At 47.1% G+C, this 17,617-nt stretch overlaps 2 protein-coding genes across 2 annotated transcripts; both read left to right on the top strand.

Annotated features, from left to right (window-relative positions):
• The first annotated feature begins 1,579 nt into the window (after positions 1-1,579).
• On the top strand, positions 1,580-8,065 carry LOC104026008 (heat shock 70 kDa protein 12B). The gene is made up of 4 exons (XM_075705408.1): positions 1,580-1,861; positions 3,905-4,129; positions 4,500-4,671; positions 7,020-8,065. Exons 1-4 carry the CDS (start codon positions 1,580-1,582, stop codon positions 8,063-8,065), a joined length of 1,725 nt encoding a protein of 574 aa, XP_075561523.1.
• A 5,769-nt stretch (positions 8,066-13,834) lies between these two features.
• Positions 13,835-17,617, top strand: LOC104032396 (cytoglobin-1). The gene is made up of 3 exons (XM_009484732.2): positions 13,835-13,929; positions 15,986-16,217; positions 17,489-17,617. The coding sequence occupies exons 1-3, from the start codon at positions 13,835-13,837 to the stop codon at positions 17,615-17,617; spliced, it is 456 nt and encodes a 151-aa protein (XP_009483007.1).

Raw genomic sequence — 17,617 nt, 5'->3', positions numbered from 1 at the left:
AGCAATCATTAAGTCTGGATGAAGTGGGCAGGATACAGGGACAACTCCTGAAAAACAAATTCAACCCAGACCTGCAGAGTGTGGGAACACCAAATGCAGGTGGCTGTTTTGCTGAAATAAACTTCGCAACTTACGGGTGTGGACTTTTTTTAATAGAGAAGAACAAAGCTATATGTTCTCAAGGTAATTTTCATTTCTACAACTGCTCTGTGTCCTATTTCCTAAAGAGGATCCCAAACATCAGCTACTACTACAGAGAAAATCCCAGGTTGAGGTACTCCTGCAGCTCAGATACAGGTGGAGCAGACAGCAAGCTCCTTCCTGCAGCAAGGCAGTATCAGAGAAAGCCTAAGCATGAGGCTGCACCATCAGTTTATGCTGAGCCAAGTCTGCACGGCTGCTGCAAAGGACTGTTCTGCCCCTTTTCCCCAGCACCTCCTTGCTCCTCTCCAGCTGAAATGGATTTTGGATTTGTTTACTTGAATTGATTCCTTTTTAGTTAAATCACTTAACTTCCAGTCTTTTACTGAGGATATTTTTTTTTTCTCTTTAAGCTCAACAATCCAGTATAAAATCTTAATTTAAGTCAGCCTTTCCCTGCAAAACTGAGCTCAGAGACTGAGTCCCCAAAGCTTGGGGTCTGTTACACTGTTTATACTGTTCTTTCCAATTTCTCTTCCTCTGACACCCATTTAAGATCTGCCTCACCCTTTGGAGCTGAACTTGAGCTGAATTTGAGGAAATTAACTGCCCCTGTGACAGATAGGAAGTAGAAAGCAGAGCTTTTACTGAAATATTTCACAGTCAGGAAATGTTTGCAGTCCCTCATTGCAACTCCCCAAAGGACTTTGTAGAGATATTAGAATCATAGAATCATAGAATGCTTTGGGTTGGAAGGGACCTTTAGAGGTCATCTAGCCCACCCCCCCTGCAGTGAGCAGGGACAGCTTTAACTAGATCAGGTTGCTCAGAGCCCCGTCCAACCTGACCTTGAATGTTTCCAGGGATGGGGCCTCCACTGCCTCTCTGGGCAACCTGTTCCAGTGCTTCAGACCTACTGTATTCAGACCTACTAAGGTTAAACTTGGTAAGTTTAGCCAGAGACACCCCCTGTGCAACATACCTGCCACCTTCTGCAGTCATCTCTCCAGGATCAACGCACTCACACATTCCTTCAAACCCCCCTGTTCTGCTGTAGGAAGAAAACTCGGATGTATCCATGCCTTTACAGCAGCAGAAAATGTTTGCTGAAATGAGTGGCAGCACTGGGGACTGTGCTGTGAGGGAGCACAGGAAGCTACTGCAAGTGTCAGGTGCCTTCTTGCCTTCTTGATTTTACAAAGGGATTTTTCTGCTGTAAGAGGCAGAAATAAGCCCCCCCCCCCCCACACACACCCTTTTACAGGAAAAACCACTCTTTTCTTTGCACTGTGTCTAGTGTCATATCTCTCTTCAGCCAATAAAGTCGGAGGGGTGGCTTTACCCAGCAGTATCAGCCAGTTCAGTTACAGTTTCATTTCAGTCCTATCTGTCTACTCTGTAGCTCCCCGAGCTGCGCACCTCTGCACTGCTGTCGGCCATGGCCAGCAACTCAGTCTTCGTCGTTGCTATAGATTTTGGCACGTCCTACAGTGGGTACTGTTTTTCCCTTGCTTCAGGTACAGACCAAATCCGCCAAGTGTACTGGGGAACAGAGCATGGGCTCAGGACCCCGAAGACACCTACGTGCATCTTGTTCAACCAGAAGCAGGAGTTCAGAAAGTTTGGCTACGATGCTGTGATGAAGTACAAGAGCCTGCCCTCCAGTGAAGCTGACAAGTGGTACTTCTTCCAGAACTTCAAGATGCAGCTGTACAACACAGTAGGTGGAACAGTTACTGCTAAATGGGAGTCAGAGCTAGTGATTTATCTGAGGGGTGGGCTTTAGACAAGTTGGTGAAGAGGGCTGAGTAAATCTGGCTGATGAGGATGACTGAATGGAAATCAAAGGGCATTTTGATGAACTGAAGAAGAAATTATTTATTTTCTTAATCAGCCAAAAGCTTCATGGGCCCTTTCTTTATGATGCTTTGCATTGTCTAAAGACAATAAAACCTGACTGCACACTTTGGTGAAGCCAAGTACTTGTTCTTAATGAAAAGCTGCCTTCAGTCCTCAACAGGGAACAAGTGAAGCTTCCTGTAGTTCAAAGGAGGTGGGCAACCTCAGGATCACTGTGTTATATACCTCCCTCTAGCTTGTCTCCCCCTCCCCTGAAATGATATGCTGAAGCCAGTTTAAGGGTGGCTAGCTGTCCTTCCAAGTGTGTTGTGACTATCATTTCTCTTTGAAGGCTCTGTGCTAGTGCAGAATTGGACAAAAAAGATTCACAGTTTTTTTTTGGGTTTGCTCATTCAGCCAAACATTAGGCTACCTGAGGGCCTCCTTGTCTGTGCTCCGGGCTCTGGAATAACCCAGAGCACAGGGCCAGCCCCAGATAAAGTCTTGTGTCTGCTCTTTGGCATCCCCCAGCGCTAAGCAATGAGCGCTGAACTGGATGTGGGGGAGGCGGTAGGTGGGAGGTCTTTGTGAAGGCTTCCCTCCCCAGGAAAGCTGGGAATGTGATCTGCCACAGTGTCACCTGTGGAGTGATGGGTTTTCACTCACTTTCAGAGGGGGCTGGAGAGAGGTTTTAGTTCAACCCCATTTCTCTGCACCCAAGAAGAAAATGTTTAAGGGAAATTTCATTACAGAATCACAGAACGGTTGAGGTTGGAAGGGATTGCTGGAGGTCATCTGCTCCAACCTCCCTGCTCAAGCAAGGCCACCTCGATCTGGTTGCCCAAGGCTGTTGTCCAGCCAGCTTTTGAATATCTCGGATGGAGATTCCATAACCTCTCTGGGCAACCATTAGAAGGGGTCAGAGACAAGAAAAGGGAACACCAGTTCCTAGACACGTAAGTAGCTATTTCTGAATCTCCATAGAAAGTGTCCATGGAGGACATGTCGTAACAGCTTCCTTATATCAACCTTTCCTAACTAAGCCAGGAACAGTGACAGGAGATTAGATTGTAAGTAAAAAAGAACAGAGATTCCCTTTCTCTTAAGCAGCTGCACCTGCAGAGCAGGACTCACCTCACCTTTCCTGGTTGTCTTATTTAAGCTGGGCAGCACATGGACCTGCCTGTTTTTCTCCATTGGCTGTAAAGGATCCCAGGTTAATAGAGCTGATTATCCAGTTGATCATCTTTGTAATTTAGGGGCATTTTGGTGGCTGCTGAAGCAAAACAAAGGGAAGTACAGTGCAGTGAAGGCTGGCTCCTGAAACTTCTTTGGATACAGGCAACAATTCTGACTCTTTCTAGACAGAGTAGACAATCAGGGACTGATGGAGGGAGTTTTGGTCTCCTGGAAAAGACTAAAAAATTTGCCAGGGCAGCCACCTGCCTCAAGATACACTCATAAGCCAAGAGGAGACATTATAGAGAAACTGTGTCAGACCAGAGGGTTATCTGTCTACATGTTTGTCCAGCATATATTTTGTTAATGTCATACACAGAAGTATAGGTGCAACCAGAAAGGTCTGAAGTCTCTGTACATACACCTGGAAAATGTATGGTGGTGTCACAGAGAAAGTACAATTCTCCCCTCTAGCTGTTCAGGAGGATCTACAGGGTCTTTACAAAATTTGGCCCAGGAGAAACAGCTGGTATTTTGCCTATTGAATCACACATGTCATGGGTAAGTGGTTTGGCAGCTGACCTGTGTCCATTAGGCTGCAGTTTGCCACAATACTGAAGCTATTGCTGGGAATTTACTCAGGTTTGGACTCAGGACCTCCTTCTGTGCCATAGGTTGTGCAGTGCGAAGGGGATGGGTCTCTTGCTGAGTCTGCCACATGTGACCCTGAGACCTTTTTTTGTAGAAAGTCACTTCTGGCATGGAGCTGAAAGCCAGCAATGGAAAGATGCTTCCCGCCCTGACAGTCTTTTCCGAAAGCCTGCGCTACCTGAAAGAACATGCCCTGAACACCATCCAAGAGGCCTCTTTCCAAACCGTCTGTGACCAGGAGGAGATCACCTGGGTCATTACTGTCCCGGCCATATGGAGCGCTGCTGCCAGGCAGTTCATGCGGCTGGTGGCAAAAGAGGTAAAAGCATTTACTCTCTTTTTTTTTTACTTTTTACTCTTCCTCGAATTATCTTCAGAGAGTCTTTACCTATCAAGGCAGAGGCACTCCTCAACATTTAACCAACCTGTATTTCAAATTCCAGTCTATCAGGGAGAGAAACCTCCCACGTTGGGGGTGGTGGAGGAGAGTCCCAAGCTGGCAGTAACAACTGCTCTGCCCTTTCCTCCCACCACTGTGTAGAAATGAGCCCCGCAGAGGTCAGCGTTGCAAGAACCACCACCCCAGCATGGGCTCCTGGGGGGAGAACAGCCTCCCTAGCAGGTGACATTCATGCAGCAGTGATCTTGCCACCTTTCCTTGAACTGACACCTCCCTCTTGTGATTTTAGGCAGGACTCATCTCTGACCTGATTTCTGAGAAGCTGATTGTTGCCCTGGAGCCAGAGGCTGCATCGCTCTGGTGCAAACAGCTTCCACAGGAAGGGTTTATGACAGACAGCAGTGACAAGAAGAAGTTTGAAGACTCCCCTGGGATCCAGTATATTGTTGTTGACTGTGGAGGTAAAATTTTCCCTGTTTAATAGGTACCATCTTTGCTGGGTGCAGAGCATGGCTGTTTCCAAAGTGGAGCTTGGGCTCCACTGCTATGCTTGTCATGGGGTTTTTACCTTTATTTTTATTTCTCACTTAATGAGATCCCATGGACAGGCAGAAAAATGGGAGGAAAGGATAGGACTGCTAAAGGCCTGATCCATTGCAAATGGAAGTCACTGACTGTCTCATGCTGTCATGCACTTAGAATCATAGAATCATAGAATTGTTTAGGTTGGAAAAGACCTTTAAGATCATCCAGTCCAACCATTAACCTAACACTACCAAGTCCACCACTAAACCAATTAAGGGTAGAGTAGCAATTTCATGTTTCCTGGCTTGGTGGCTGGATTATATTTTAATGAAAGTAAAAACTAGGAATCATTAAGATTGTAAAGGATCTCTAAGATCATCAGTCCAATCATCAACCCAACACCACCATGCCCACTAAACCATGTCCCAAAGTGCCTTGTCTACCCGTTTTTTGAACACTTCCAGGGATGGTGACTCCACCACCTCTCTGGGCAGCCTGTTCCAATGCTTGACTACCCTTTCTGTGAAGAAATTTTTCCTAATATCCAATCTAAACCTTCCCTGGTGCAGCTTGAGCCCATCTCCTCTCGTCCTATTACTAACTACATGGGAGAAGAGACCAACATCCACCTCACTGCAACCTCCTTTCAGGTAGTTGTAGAGAGTGATAAGGTCTCCCCTCAGCCTCCTCTACTCTAGGCTAAACAACCCCAGTTCCCTCAGCTGCTCCTCATAAGACCTGTGCTCCAGACCCTTCACCAGCTTTGTTGCCCTTCTCTGGACATGCTCCAGCACCTCAATGTCTGTCTTGTATTGAGGGGCCCAACACTGGACACAGTAGTTGAAGTGCAGCCTCACCAGTGCCAAGTACAGGGGGACAATCACCTCCCTGCTCCTGCTGGCCACACTATTCCTGATACAAGCCAGGATGCTGTTGGCCTTCTTGGCCACCTGGGCACACTGCTGGCTCATGTTCAGCCGGCTGTCAACCAGCACCCCCGGGTCCTTTTCCGCTGGGCAGCTTCCCAGCCACTCTTCCCCAAGCCTGTAGTGTTGCATGGGGTTGTTGTGACCAAAGTGCAGGACCCGGCACTTGGCCTTGTTGAACCTCATACAGTTGGCCTCGGCCCGTGGGTCCAGCCTGTCCAGGTCCCTCTGCAGGGCCATCCTGCCCTCAGGCAGATCGACACTGCCACCCAGCTTGGTGTCATCTGCAAACTTACTGAGGGCGCACTCAATCCCCTCCTCCAGATCGTTCATAAAGATATTAAATAATACTGGCCCCAAAACAGAGCCCTGGGGAACACCGCTCGTGACTGGCTGCCAACTGGATTTAACTCCTTTCACCACTACTCTCTGGGCTTGGCTATCCAACCAGTTTTTTACCCAGCAAAGACTACGCCCGTCCAAGCCATGAGTTGCCAGCTTTCTAAGGAGAATGCTATGGGAGATGGTGTCAAAGGCTTTGCTGAAGTCCAGGTAGATGACATCCACAGCCTTTCCTTCATCCACCAGGTGGGTCACCAAGTCATAGAAGGAGATCAGGTTGGTCAAGCAGGACCTGCCTTTCAGGAACTTCAGGCCAGACAGTCATAGTGAGAGCTCCTGCCATCACACCAGATCAATCTGCACCATGTCCCAGTGTCAGCCACCGACATGCACCCACAAGCTGCTGTATAGCCTGAGCTCACAGCCTTCTCTGTAGGAGCAAGTGTAGTGCCCAGTGAACTGACCAAGAGATTAGCTAGCAGGCTTCATAGAGTAAATCACTAAGAATATTTGATGGAGCACTTAGTAATTTTTCTAGTTTCCTGTGTGAGTTTTTTTGGTGTGACGTGAATTTTCTGCCAAGAGTAGTCTGGTGATTCTGAACAAATACTGAAAAGGCATCAAGGGGACCACAAGTTTCTGAGCATCTCACCACCACTGCTCATCCTACCTCAGAGCTTGTATATCAAAAGGCAGGAGTCAACTCTCTGTGTGAGGAGGCCAGTCTCCTTTTATGATCAGAAAGGAGATTGGCTTGTGCAGGGAGCAGGTCAGAGCATCTAGCTCTCATCAGCAATTACTGTAGGAACCTTGAAAGACCAGGCTTGTAAACAGAAGTGCGTAAATTTAGGAAATCTAGAGGTGTGCAGGCAATAGCGGAGGAGTGAGAATGAGAAAAGGAAGCAGCAGCAAAGTGCACTTGCGAAGCAGGAGTTCAGAAGGTAAGATTATATTCAGTGGAAAGTAAGGACCTCATGTACACAGCTAACAATTTGTGTTTATCTGTGTGTGCGCAGGTGGCACAATAGACATTACAGTACATGAGATCCAAGAAAACTATTGCCTGAAGGAGTTACACAAGGCAGCTGGAGGTGGATGGGGAGGCAACACAGTGGATGAAAACTTCACTGATTTCCTCAAGGAAATATTCAGTGATGGTGTATGGGATGAATATGTGAAGAGCCACCCTACTGAATTACAACATATGATGTACTGCTTCAGTCTACAGAAATGCTCTGCTAGTAGAGAGGAGGTCTACATACGTTGCTACTATAACTTGACCAGAGTGGCAGAGTGCAAGAAGAACATCTCCCACTTCTTCAAAAAAGTAAAAGGAGCTTTGTGGTGTGACGGGATGATCATGATTACATATGAGAAAATGAAAAGCTTTTTTGACTACAGTATCAGAAATATTGTTTGTACTTTGAGGGAAATTCTTGGCAAGCCTGAGATAGCCAAGGTCCAGTACATTTTGCTTGTGGGGGGCTTTGCATCTAGCATCATCTTGAGAGATGCGATCAGTCAGGCCTTTAGCAAGAAGTATCATATCCTTTGTCCAGTGGAGGCCCAAGTGGCCATTGCAAAAGGGGCTGTTTTATTTGGCATCAAGCCACACATTGTTACCTCAAGAGTCAGCGCTCGGACATATGGTTTAGCAGTAAGTCAAAAATTTGATGCTGCTATCCATGACTTCAGTAAACGAAGGGTCTCAAAAGCTGATGGCTATATTTATTGCACAAATCTCTTCAAGAAATTAGTGGGAATTGAGGAGTCAGTGAATATAAATGAAGTTGCCCACTATAATTTCCATCCATCAGAACCAGATCAAACATGTGCATGCTTTTCTTTCTACTGTACAGAAAAGCAGGATGCTCAGTACATAGATGAGGAAGGGATGGAACAGCTTGGTTCCTGTACAGTGCCAATGCCAGACACAAAGCTGGGGAGGAACCGTCAACTGAAGCTGGATATTAAATTTGGGCTCACTGAATTTAAAGCCACATGCACTGACGTTACTTCCAAACAAAGTCAGGTGGTTATAATAGATTTTTTAGCTGCGTAAATGCTCAGTACATTGAACAGCAGGGACAATAACTCAAGGCAGAGCATGGCTTTAGTGGGAGGCAATAACTACTACAATAGAGAAGGCAAATGGACCATAAAGTCCATCATCCAGCCTTCTGCTCTCTCAGGTAAACATTTTGCTAGTCTGATTCTCTGGTTCCTTCCATTCCTTGCCAACAACCCTTTCAGTCCAACACCTCTCTTTCTGTTGTATCTGACAGCAGGTTTATCTGCTGCTTTATCTCTTGCCATTCTAGCTTAGCCCCATTGCATCTCTGAACACAATAGTCCATACCACCAATATAATAATCTGTACTCTACCTGTGTTTGATACAAAGCTTTAAGATTGGTCTCTAACTTCCACATATACCAGCCTATAACTGTTTCTTTTAGCCTGATGCCTTCTTTCAGCTGCATCCTCTCTTCCTCTGATATCAGGTCTCTTTATCTAGAATCCAGGTTTAACTCTGCCAGGGGTGGCATTCAATGGATTTCAGTTTTCTTCAGAACATCATTGATGTAGATTGTGTGTAATTAAAGAGCTCTTGTCCCAGTCAAGATACTCCGTGAAGCAGTAACTCCATGTAGTCTGCAGGCTTGTATCCAAAACTTGAGGCAGTGTTGTTTCCATTAAACCATTGGGTAGTCTGATCTCTTTAACTGGGAAGATATGGGAAGATATGAATGCCAGATTGTAACATTGCAGATATTAATAGTGCTTATGTTGCTGCCTGAGCCCCTCTCTCCAGCTGTGGCTACTCTCTACATCTCTGATTTGGGCTTGATATTTTCCATGTCCATAAAAGTTCATTTCTTTGCTTCCTGCCTACAGCACCTGTGCACAGGTTCAGCACAGTGTGGCCTGTGTGAACCCAAATTTGTCCAAGAAAAGGATGTGATCCTGCAGTGTACCGGGTCTGGCTGGGGTGGAGTTAATTTTTTTCATAGCTGCTCTTACGCTGCTGTGTGATTCATGACCAAAACAGTGTTGGTAGCACACCAGTGTTTTAGCAACAGCTGAACAGTGCTTGCAGAGCAGCAAGGCCATCTCTGTTTCTCACTCTGCCCCTGCAGCGAGGAGGCTGGCGGGGGGAGCAAGGGGCTGGGAGAGATCACAGCCAGCACAGCTGACCCCAATTGGTCAAGGTTTTTTTTCCATATGCTGTAACCTCATGGTGAGCAATAAAACTGGGGGGAGTTTCTCCAAAGTAGCTATTGCTTGGAGACTGGCTGGGCATCGGTCTGGTGGTGGGGTGTGGTGACTACCTTTGCACCACTTGTTAGGGGTTTTTTTGGGGGTTTTTTTGGGTTTTTTTTTTCCCTTTCACTAAGGGTGTAGAGTTTCCCTGCTGAACACTGGCCTGTCCCAATGCAAATACTTGGTTAGCTGGATACACTGCATGACAATTCTGCACTGGCATCTTTATTAGCTGTAATGCCTGTGTTAGAATCACTGCTAGCATGTACTTAATGCTGTCAGTCATTAAAGTAGCATTCAGAGGATTAATCTGCACATATACTATTCCCTATGATGTATAAAAGCTGAACTATTTTGAATACATCACCTTTGTTTTCACATTCAAAATCTTGTGCATGCAATAAAAGTATTCACAACAGAAAACTGTACATTTCTATTGTGTCAGATGGCACCTGTCTTTAATCTACATGAGGGCCATTCTGGGTGTCTAGGTCCCAAGAAGATGAGTACTCCTGTTTTTTTCTTACCCTTTGGTCTTGGTACTTTCACCCATGCAAAGTGCAACACAGCTTCCTCCCTGCCCACTACTGCTCTCTGAACTGGGTAGAGAAGTGCTGTCTGGTGGCAGCTGGGAAAGTTGCATGCATCTGCCCCAGGTCTTTCCCACCTGTGTGCTATGCGGGCTTTGGCATTCAGACATTGACACCAACAGTTGTGACTGCAGCTCCTAATTTTGCTTGTTTTGATGAGCTAGTAACATTGGTAACCTCAGATACTGAGCACGGAGCAGATACAGTTGTTTGTCATCTCTGTAAAAGCGGCACTGAGTGTCAGCATCTCAAGCTATGCATCCAAGAAACCTGGCAATACCTGCTATGGGTGGCTCTAACCTCAGTCTGACAGTATGGGGTGTGTTAGGAAAATAAAAGTTACAGCTGCCAAGCCCTTTCTAGTCATCCTCTACAAGAGGTGTGGCTGCTGAGCTGGGGATTAACCCCTGTTGCATGATAAACAGAGTTGTTTATTTAAATTAAACATGAAACTTAAATAACTGATCATGAACTTTCAAGGTGAAGAAAACATGGGCAGCTTTGCAGTGCCTGTGACTGGGGCATCAATGAGCTCTGCAGGCAGAGTCATCGCTGCCGGATCCTAAATGGCTGGGCAGGTAGAAGATGCCATCTGTTTCTGTCACCGGAGCTTGCTGGCTGCCTTCTGTCTAAAGCACGTGGTTTCTCGGAAACCAAAAGGAAACAAAGCCCACTTTGCAGAACCACTGCCATTTCCCTGCACCGCAGCGGGAGTCATGTGCTCTGCTTCCCTGGATGGGACAGAGCCAGGAAAAGCTTCGCGGCTGCACGCAGCCTGAAATAACCCCTCTGTCTTCCCTGCTCGGGATTTCCCAGCGCTCTCTGCCCCTCGGCCTGACCCTGACCGCTGAGGAGCATCTCACCTGTGGCTGAGGCTGTCTCTGCAGTGCTGCTCAGCACTCCTGTTAGAAAATATTTGTCCCCAGTCAGCAGAAATTACACTTAAGAGCATTTGCTTCCTTTGGGATATTAAACAAAACATACCATGGGACAGGAAAAAGAAATAAACTGAGCACACATCCTCTTCCCCTGGGATGGGGGTGTGAGTGTCAGCGACAACATGATGACTTTATGATTAAGCGGCAAATTTTCACAGCAATGCCATTTAGAAGCTGAAAAAAATAGGCTTCTGGAGCTTTTTTGTTTCGATCTCTAGAGACCCCTGAGGTGTAGTACAGATGTGTATAACCCTATTAGAGATGTCAAAATTTTATGAGGTATTACTGTATTCATCTTACAAGGACTCAGCAAATCGTAGAGGCGGAAAATAGAATATAATTTTCCAAAACAGTAGAAGTAACACCTGAAGGTGAAAGGAAAGAATAGAAAAGTGTGTCACAGAGAGCATGGTGACATGTTTGAGGGTGTCATTGTTTGTTTTGTCTGTGCAGGAAGACGTGAGGGACTGCCCTGTGCTGCTCACAGCTGGCTTGGCACTGGACAAAATAGACCCACTGCACCCCAAAACTGGACCAACCAGCTGAGTTTATAGGGCCCCTGTGGAAACATGTTTAAGAAAGGGAAGTGAACGCTGAAAAAGGAGAGACAAGGCCAGAGCAGGTACAGCATCCAAAGGGACAGTGACCAGTGGAAGAGCCCATGCTGGAGCAGTTGAGTAGGACACAAGGAGCAGCAAAGGCAAAGGGACCCCCACGCACCAACCCCCAGCTCCTGCACTGCCCATGGTCTCACCAAAGGGCCTGGGTGTAACCTGAGGCACAGGGATGGGGGACTGGGATGTGGGGCAGAGAGGTGTCTAAGTGTTGGTTGGTTTGTGACTTGTCAATAAATTAATTTGATTAAAATTCCCAGCGCAAACCAGGTATTTTTTGGCCCACGACAGGGTGTCTGACAATATATTGAGCGAATGAGCATTTTCATACTGCAGTGCCCCAGAGGAGGTTGGGGAGAGCAGAGAAGTCCCCTGGGAAAGCTGAGGTTTGCTTGTGAACTGCTGCAAACAAATACCAAAGGGGAAGGAAACAAAGGGTGAACAAGGGAGATGAAAAGACTAAGAAAGCTAAGAGGGAAGACTCATCCTTGAGCAATGTGCACTGCTACCACAGCTCAGGCCAGAGAGCCTGTCTCACCACCATGCTCCAGCTTCTCCCACCGAGAAGCGTCCACAGCAAGTCAGGGTGCACCAGGATCTGCAAGAACGTGACACCTACAGAGAGGAGGAAATGTTGCAAGTGAGTAATCATCCACATTCACATCTCGAAGGAAAAAGAGCTCTACCTCCATACTCTGGACTTGCCTGAGTCTTTTCCCCTTTGGCTAAAGTCGGTGCTGCTCTTTCTTCAGGATCTCACTCCCTCCCAGGCCATCCATGACAAGCACCTTTTGCGTGTTCTGCTCTTGGCAAAAAACTCGGTGCTTTCCCCACCAAACTGCTCCCAGGCGGTTTTGGGTCCCAAGGCCTGGGAACCACCAACTGCTGTGGTACTGTCCTCACTCCTTCCGCTGTGTCCCTGTGCTGGCAGCTGGGCTTGGCCGACCGGCATTTCCCTGGTTTGTGTTTGCCTTCAGAGAGGCAGCAGGCCAGGCAGCACAGCGGGTGTGCCCCCCCTTGGGGTTCTCCTGAAATCTGGGACATTTTTCTGAGGATTTTGGGATGAGACAGTAGAAGTCTGTGCAGCTTTCTATCAGACTACTCTTTGTTTGCTGTGGTGAAAAGGGAAAGGGAGGGACGTGGGGGTAGTTTTGGTGAAGTCATTTGAGGCACCCCTCGATAGCGGTGGGACAGAACCCCACCAAGACTGATCAGTCTCTGTGAGGTTGCACTTTCCTTGTGCTCCAGGGTATCGGGCTGGTTTTGCTCTTCATGCTGCGCATTTCTCCCTGTTCCTTCCCTCCTCCAAACCAGCCCAAACAATATGAGGTTTTGTCTGCGCTTGGCATCCAGCAGCAGCAGCAGTTCCTCAAGCCCCTTAGCCCTTATTTCATGTGTGTGCCCTGGACTTAACCAGAACATTCCTGCCAGAGGTTAAGCTCAGGTGCCGTGTGGATAATCCAAGATTTTTTTTTGCCTTCAGTTCCAAGTGACCGTGACAATAACGAGCCCGTGTGTGCCATCTGCAGCTCCGCACTGGCCCTTCTCCTGTCCCCTATCTCTTTCTCCCTCCCAGGCAGGTAGGGCTTAGGGATAGGACATAGATCCTGGCTGCAAGCCAGGGAGATTAGGGTAGCAAAATGCCTGCGCTTCCAGCCTGGGTGTCCTGCACCCATTTATCTCCTGTGTTAAAATGATGTGGCTTGCCAGGGCACTGTGGCCAGGGATGCTGTGCCCACGCTACTGTCACCACCCCTGCAACGGTGTCATTCTGGACTGGCAATGCCTCCCACCCGGCCGGTACCAAGGCTGGGAGCCGCGCGGGGTGAGTCCCTGCTAAACCAGAGGGCTGTGGGGAAAGCAGTGACCGTGGAGCAAAAGCAGGACTGGAGAGAGTTGCCAGAGCTGGAAGTGGGGTCTTTGGACTGAAGGAGCAAGAAGTGCCAGGAAGAGGGGACGGCAGGGCACCACGGTGCTTGCAGCACAGCAGCGCTCTCAGGAACAAACCAGGAAAATTAGTGCTCGGGCAAGGATCTCCCTCAGGAAAGAGAAGCCAAGCACTGGCTTTGGCAGGGCTGCGAGGGAAGGAGAGCCGATCTTTTTCTTCCTCACTGAAAACCTCCTTTTTCCTCTTTTCTCCTCAGAGAGTGAGATCTTTGCTCTGGCACCTGATGCCACAGTGAGAGTGCTAGTCCTTCCCCCTCATGTGGTTGGTTTCTTTCCTGATTAGAAGTGATTAGGCAGCCCTAAAGCCTGCAGAAATGTGACCAAGGGGAACGGAGACAAAGAGTCCATTCAAGATCTCTTAAATCCTCAGGGCAGTATTTAGGGAGCCCTGAGGAGACAACTGGAGCTGAACTGCTCCACCAGGACCTCCCTGTCCTTCTCCTTCCTGTTGCGTCCTTCATTGCAGCTGTCTCCTCCACCATGTCGTTCTCCGAAGCAGAGGTGCAAAGTGCCCGTGGCGCCTGGGAGAAGATGTATGTGGATGCCGAGGACAATGGGACAACTGTGCTGGTCAGGTAAGGGAAGAGCCCATCCCGCTGCTACCCCAGAGGGTTGAAGGAGGAATGGCAAGAAGGGTGGAGTTACCACCTAGGAGCACATCTTGATGCGTTTTCATGCAGCCCTTGCTGGGAACATTTTGGTTTGCTGTGGTTTATTCCTCCTCAGGGAGGAAACAGGGAAGAGGAGAGATCCACACAAAGAAAAGTAAAAGGAAATGGGGAAGGGGGATGGAAAAGGAGGAAGACATGAGAACAATTTCTTCATCCCTCTATCCAGTAGAAAAGTGATGTATATAAGGTAAAGAAAGTATGTTATAAAAGAGAATAGGAACAAAACATGGGCTTATTTCCCTCTTCCCCTTTACCTCTGAACTCCTTTAATGATTTTTTTTTAACTTGCATTTCCTCAATATTTCTCTTCTAATTTTCCTTTCCAGACCAGAGCCCGTGTGTTTCATTGTATTGTATCCTTCCTGTGGGCTTTCCTCTCTCAGTTTTCACTCTGTTTTCCTCTCTTCTTCCCTAAGATACAAGTTTCTTCTGTCCACCTTTCACATATCCCTCTCTCAGCTGGGACTTAAATCATCTCCATATGTACTGATCAGTACAGCTACTATTTCTGGTTATCATATTTTTACTACTCCCTCTGGCTTTTTTGTATATCACATCTTGTGCTTGGATCAGCCTCAACATATGTTATGAACGGCTTTTTCCTTCTGCAGTCTACACAGCCTGAGGAGAGTTAGGGTCAGAAATGCAGCTATAAAATGTTAGTAGCATCCAATGGCTTGGTCCCCGGGGTAATTTACTCTAGAAGATTTTGCCTTAGTGTCCTACAGACTCATCCCTGCCTTTAGAGAAGTTCTGGGCTCCCCAGTACAAAAGAGACATGGACATACTGGAGAGAGTCCAACAAAAGGCCATGAAGGTGACGAAAGGACTGGAGCATCTCTCCTATGAGGAAAGGCTGAGAGTGCTGGGAGTGTTTGGCCTGGAGAAGAGAAGGCTCAGGGGGATCTCATCAATGCATATAAAAACCTGAAGGGAGGGTGCAAAGAAGACAGAGCCAGGCTCTTCTCAGTGGTGCCCAGTGGCAGAACCAGAGGCAATGGGCCCAAACTGAAACACAGGAGGTTCCCTCTGAACATTGGGAAACACTTTTTTACTGTAAGGGTGGCCAAGCACTGGCAGAGGTTGCCCACAGAACCTGCAGAGTCTTCATCCTTGGAAATACTCAAAAGCCGTCTGGACATGGTCCTGGGCAACCGGCTCTAGGTGACCCTGCTTGAGCAGGGGGTTTGGACCAAATGACCTCCAGAGGTCCCTTCCTACCTCATGTGTTCTGTGACTCTGTGAAATGCAATCTGAAATTTGCTATTGCTGTTTCAGGTGGATAACTGGTTTACCCAACTGAGTAAGCTGCTTTTTTAAGAGCTTGACCAAGATGATTGTAATCGATGTATTATAAAAGCCAATTTCTTTATGAGTGGCATTGAATTGTGTAACTTTTGAATAAATTAAATGAGTAGTACCTGGTACTCAAACAATAATCCATCACAGGCAGTAAGAAAGCTTTAGGATGGACTCTAGGAAGGGGTTAATTAACAAAAACTCATAGTAGGGTTTCTCCATGAAAACACCCACTGAGACCACAGTGGACGTATCTTCTGTCCAGAACATCCTTGGGAATATTGTGCTGTCACACTGACCCTGTTTGAACGTGCTCCCACTTCTCGGTGGATTTTATCTCAATCTAACACTGAGTCAACACTGAGGAAATGTTTACTTTAGAAGCAGTGGAATAAATTCAGGATAGGTAGGTTTAAGGCAGAGTGAGCAAAGGAAAGTGCCCTGGGGAGAGGTGAGGAAGGGGACAAGCTGCTGTGGGCACAGGGGCTGTGCACAGATGGGAAGGGCAAAGGAGAACCAAGAAATGCAGTGAAAAAGGTGTCTGTTCTAATAAAGAGATGGAAAAAGGGCAATAAATGCATAAGACAAGGCCTGGAATGTGAAGCCGTATCTTCATTGATGCCTCGGTCCACAAATTAGGACATCTCTCATTTCTCAACAGGATGTTTACCGAGCACCCAGACACCAAGTCCTACTTCACACACTTCAAAGGCATGGGCTCTGCTGAAGAGATGAAACAGTCGGATCAGGTCAGGGGCCACGGCAAGAAGGTTTTCACCGCCATCAACGACATGGTGCAACACCTGGACAACTCCGAGTCTTTTCTTGGGATAGTGAACCCACTCGGCAAGAAACATGCCACCCAGCTGAAGATTGACCCCAAAAACTTTAGGGTGAGCCAGCAGCCATCTTCCCAGGGGGTGTAATTGTGATGGGAGGATGTCTTCCCCTTGGAGGGGTAGAACTGAGGAATGGGAGGATGTCTTCCCCTTGGAGGGGTAGAACTGAGGAAAACAGGCTTTGTATATATAAATATATGTATGCATTAGAGAGTGGAGATCATGGAAGGAGAGACGGTTGATGGTGGAAGATGCAGGAATGAGAGATCTGGCGCCTGTTGGGAAGAAGGCTGTGCAGCAGATGCGATGCAGGCAGGCCTGCTCAGGTGGGAGCTGCAGAGCTGCCCACGAGTTGTAGTGGGTTTTCTCAGTGCAACAGGATTCCCATGCTTGTCATTTAATAACAAGGCACAGAAAAGCCCTTAACACTGGATTTCAGTCCTTGATGTGTATTTTTCTCTAGTAACAGGAACTGAGCTTTTCTAAGACAACTAAACCAGCTATTATTGAGCAACAATGGCAACAGCATAGCCATCACTAAACAAACACAGAAAATAAATACAGGATGAAATGACTTACCCAAGTCCACCTAGGGTCACTAGCAGAGTGCATTTATAACTATTTTGTCTGCCTTACACAACACAAAATGCAAAAGGAGGCACCTTCTGGCAAAGGTCACTCAGGCACCAGGAAGGTAGTTTCCAATGCAATGGGCCCAGTTTTCAGTAAGTGGGAGAATAAGTGAGGATTTCTGCCTGGAGAGGTCCTGAAAAGACTTTTTCAGGGTCAAGATGGACACAAAATAATAAATGCTGCACAGAAAAGGAGTTGATGCTTCAAAGTATGCCACATACCTAGAGGCTGTAAAGACATATAAACCCTCATCGCTACAGAGTGCTAGATAGCTATCAAGCAGGAAAGATTGGGAAACTACCCCAAACCATGTATTCCATAGGTGTCCAACACGGGGCTCCTCATGGCCTCTAAACATTAGGGACAGTCCACTGCCAGGAGAAGGATTGCAGTAAATGGACCAAGTGAACTGGTCCTGTACGGCAGTCTTTAAGTGACTGTGTATACAGATGCAGTCAACATTAACTAGATACAGGATAGTTTAAAAAACCAAGAGTGACTGTGTTTTTTGGTGAATTCTATAATGCACCTAATTTTCCATGGCCTATTTCCAGCTCTGCACGCTATATGAATTGTTTTTGCAACCCCTTCCTACTCTCCAAGAATCCCAAATAAAAATAAGCATTTTGTTCTTAGGCTTGTAATGTGGAGGAAAGTTCACACTGATTGTTTCTTCCCTTCTCCTTGTCTAGATAATCTGTGACATTATCTTGCAACTGATGGAGGAGAAATTTGGTGGAGACTGCAAAGCTTCCTTTGAGAAGGTGACCAATGAAATCTGCGCTCACCTGAACAATGTCTACAAAGAGGCGGGTTGGTGA

This window comes from Pelecanus crispus, chromosome 1 (assembly GCF_030463565.1).
Source record: "Pelecanus crispus isolate bPelCri1 chromosome 1, bPelCri1.pri, whole genome shotgun sequence".
Lineage (NCBI taxonomy): Eukaryota > Metazoa > Chordata > Aves > Pelecaniformes > Pelecanidae > Pelecanus > Pelecanus crispus.
Note: the sequence above shows the minus strand (reverse complement) of the source record. Positions and strands in the feature narration are given on the sequence as shown.

Excerpts from the sequence above, each read along its gene's own strand:
- LOC104026008 (XM_075705408.1), top strand. The coding sequence starts at position 1,580 with ATGGCCAGCAACTCAGTCTTCGTCGTTGCTATAGATTTTGGCACGTCC. Across the intron at positions 1,862-3,904 it reads AGATGCAGCTGTACAACACA|AAAGTCACTTCTGGCATGGA; the intron begins GTAGGTGGAACA and ends CTTTTTTTGTAG. Across the intron at positions 4,672-7,019 it reads TATTGTTGTTGACTGTGGAG|GTGGCACAATAGACATTACA; the intron begins GTAAAATTTTCC and ends GTGTGTGCGCAG.
- LOC104032396 (XM_009484732.2), top strand. The coding sequence starts at position 13,835 with ATGTCGTTCTCCGAAGCAGAGGTGCAAAGTGCCCGTGGCGCCTGGGAG. Across the intron at positions 13,930-15,985 it reads GGGACAACTGTGCTGGTCAG|GATGTTTACCGAGCACCCAG; the intron begins GTAAGGGAAGAG and ends ATTTCTCAACAG. Across the intron at positions 16,218-17,488 it reads TTGACCCCAAAAACTTTAGG|ATAATCTGTGACATTATCTT; the intron begins GTGAGCCAGCAG and ends CTCCTTGTCTAG.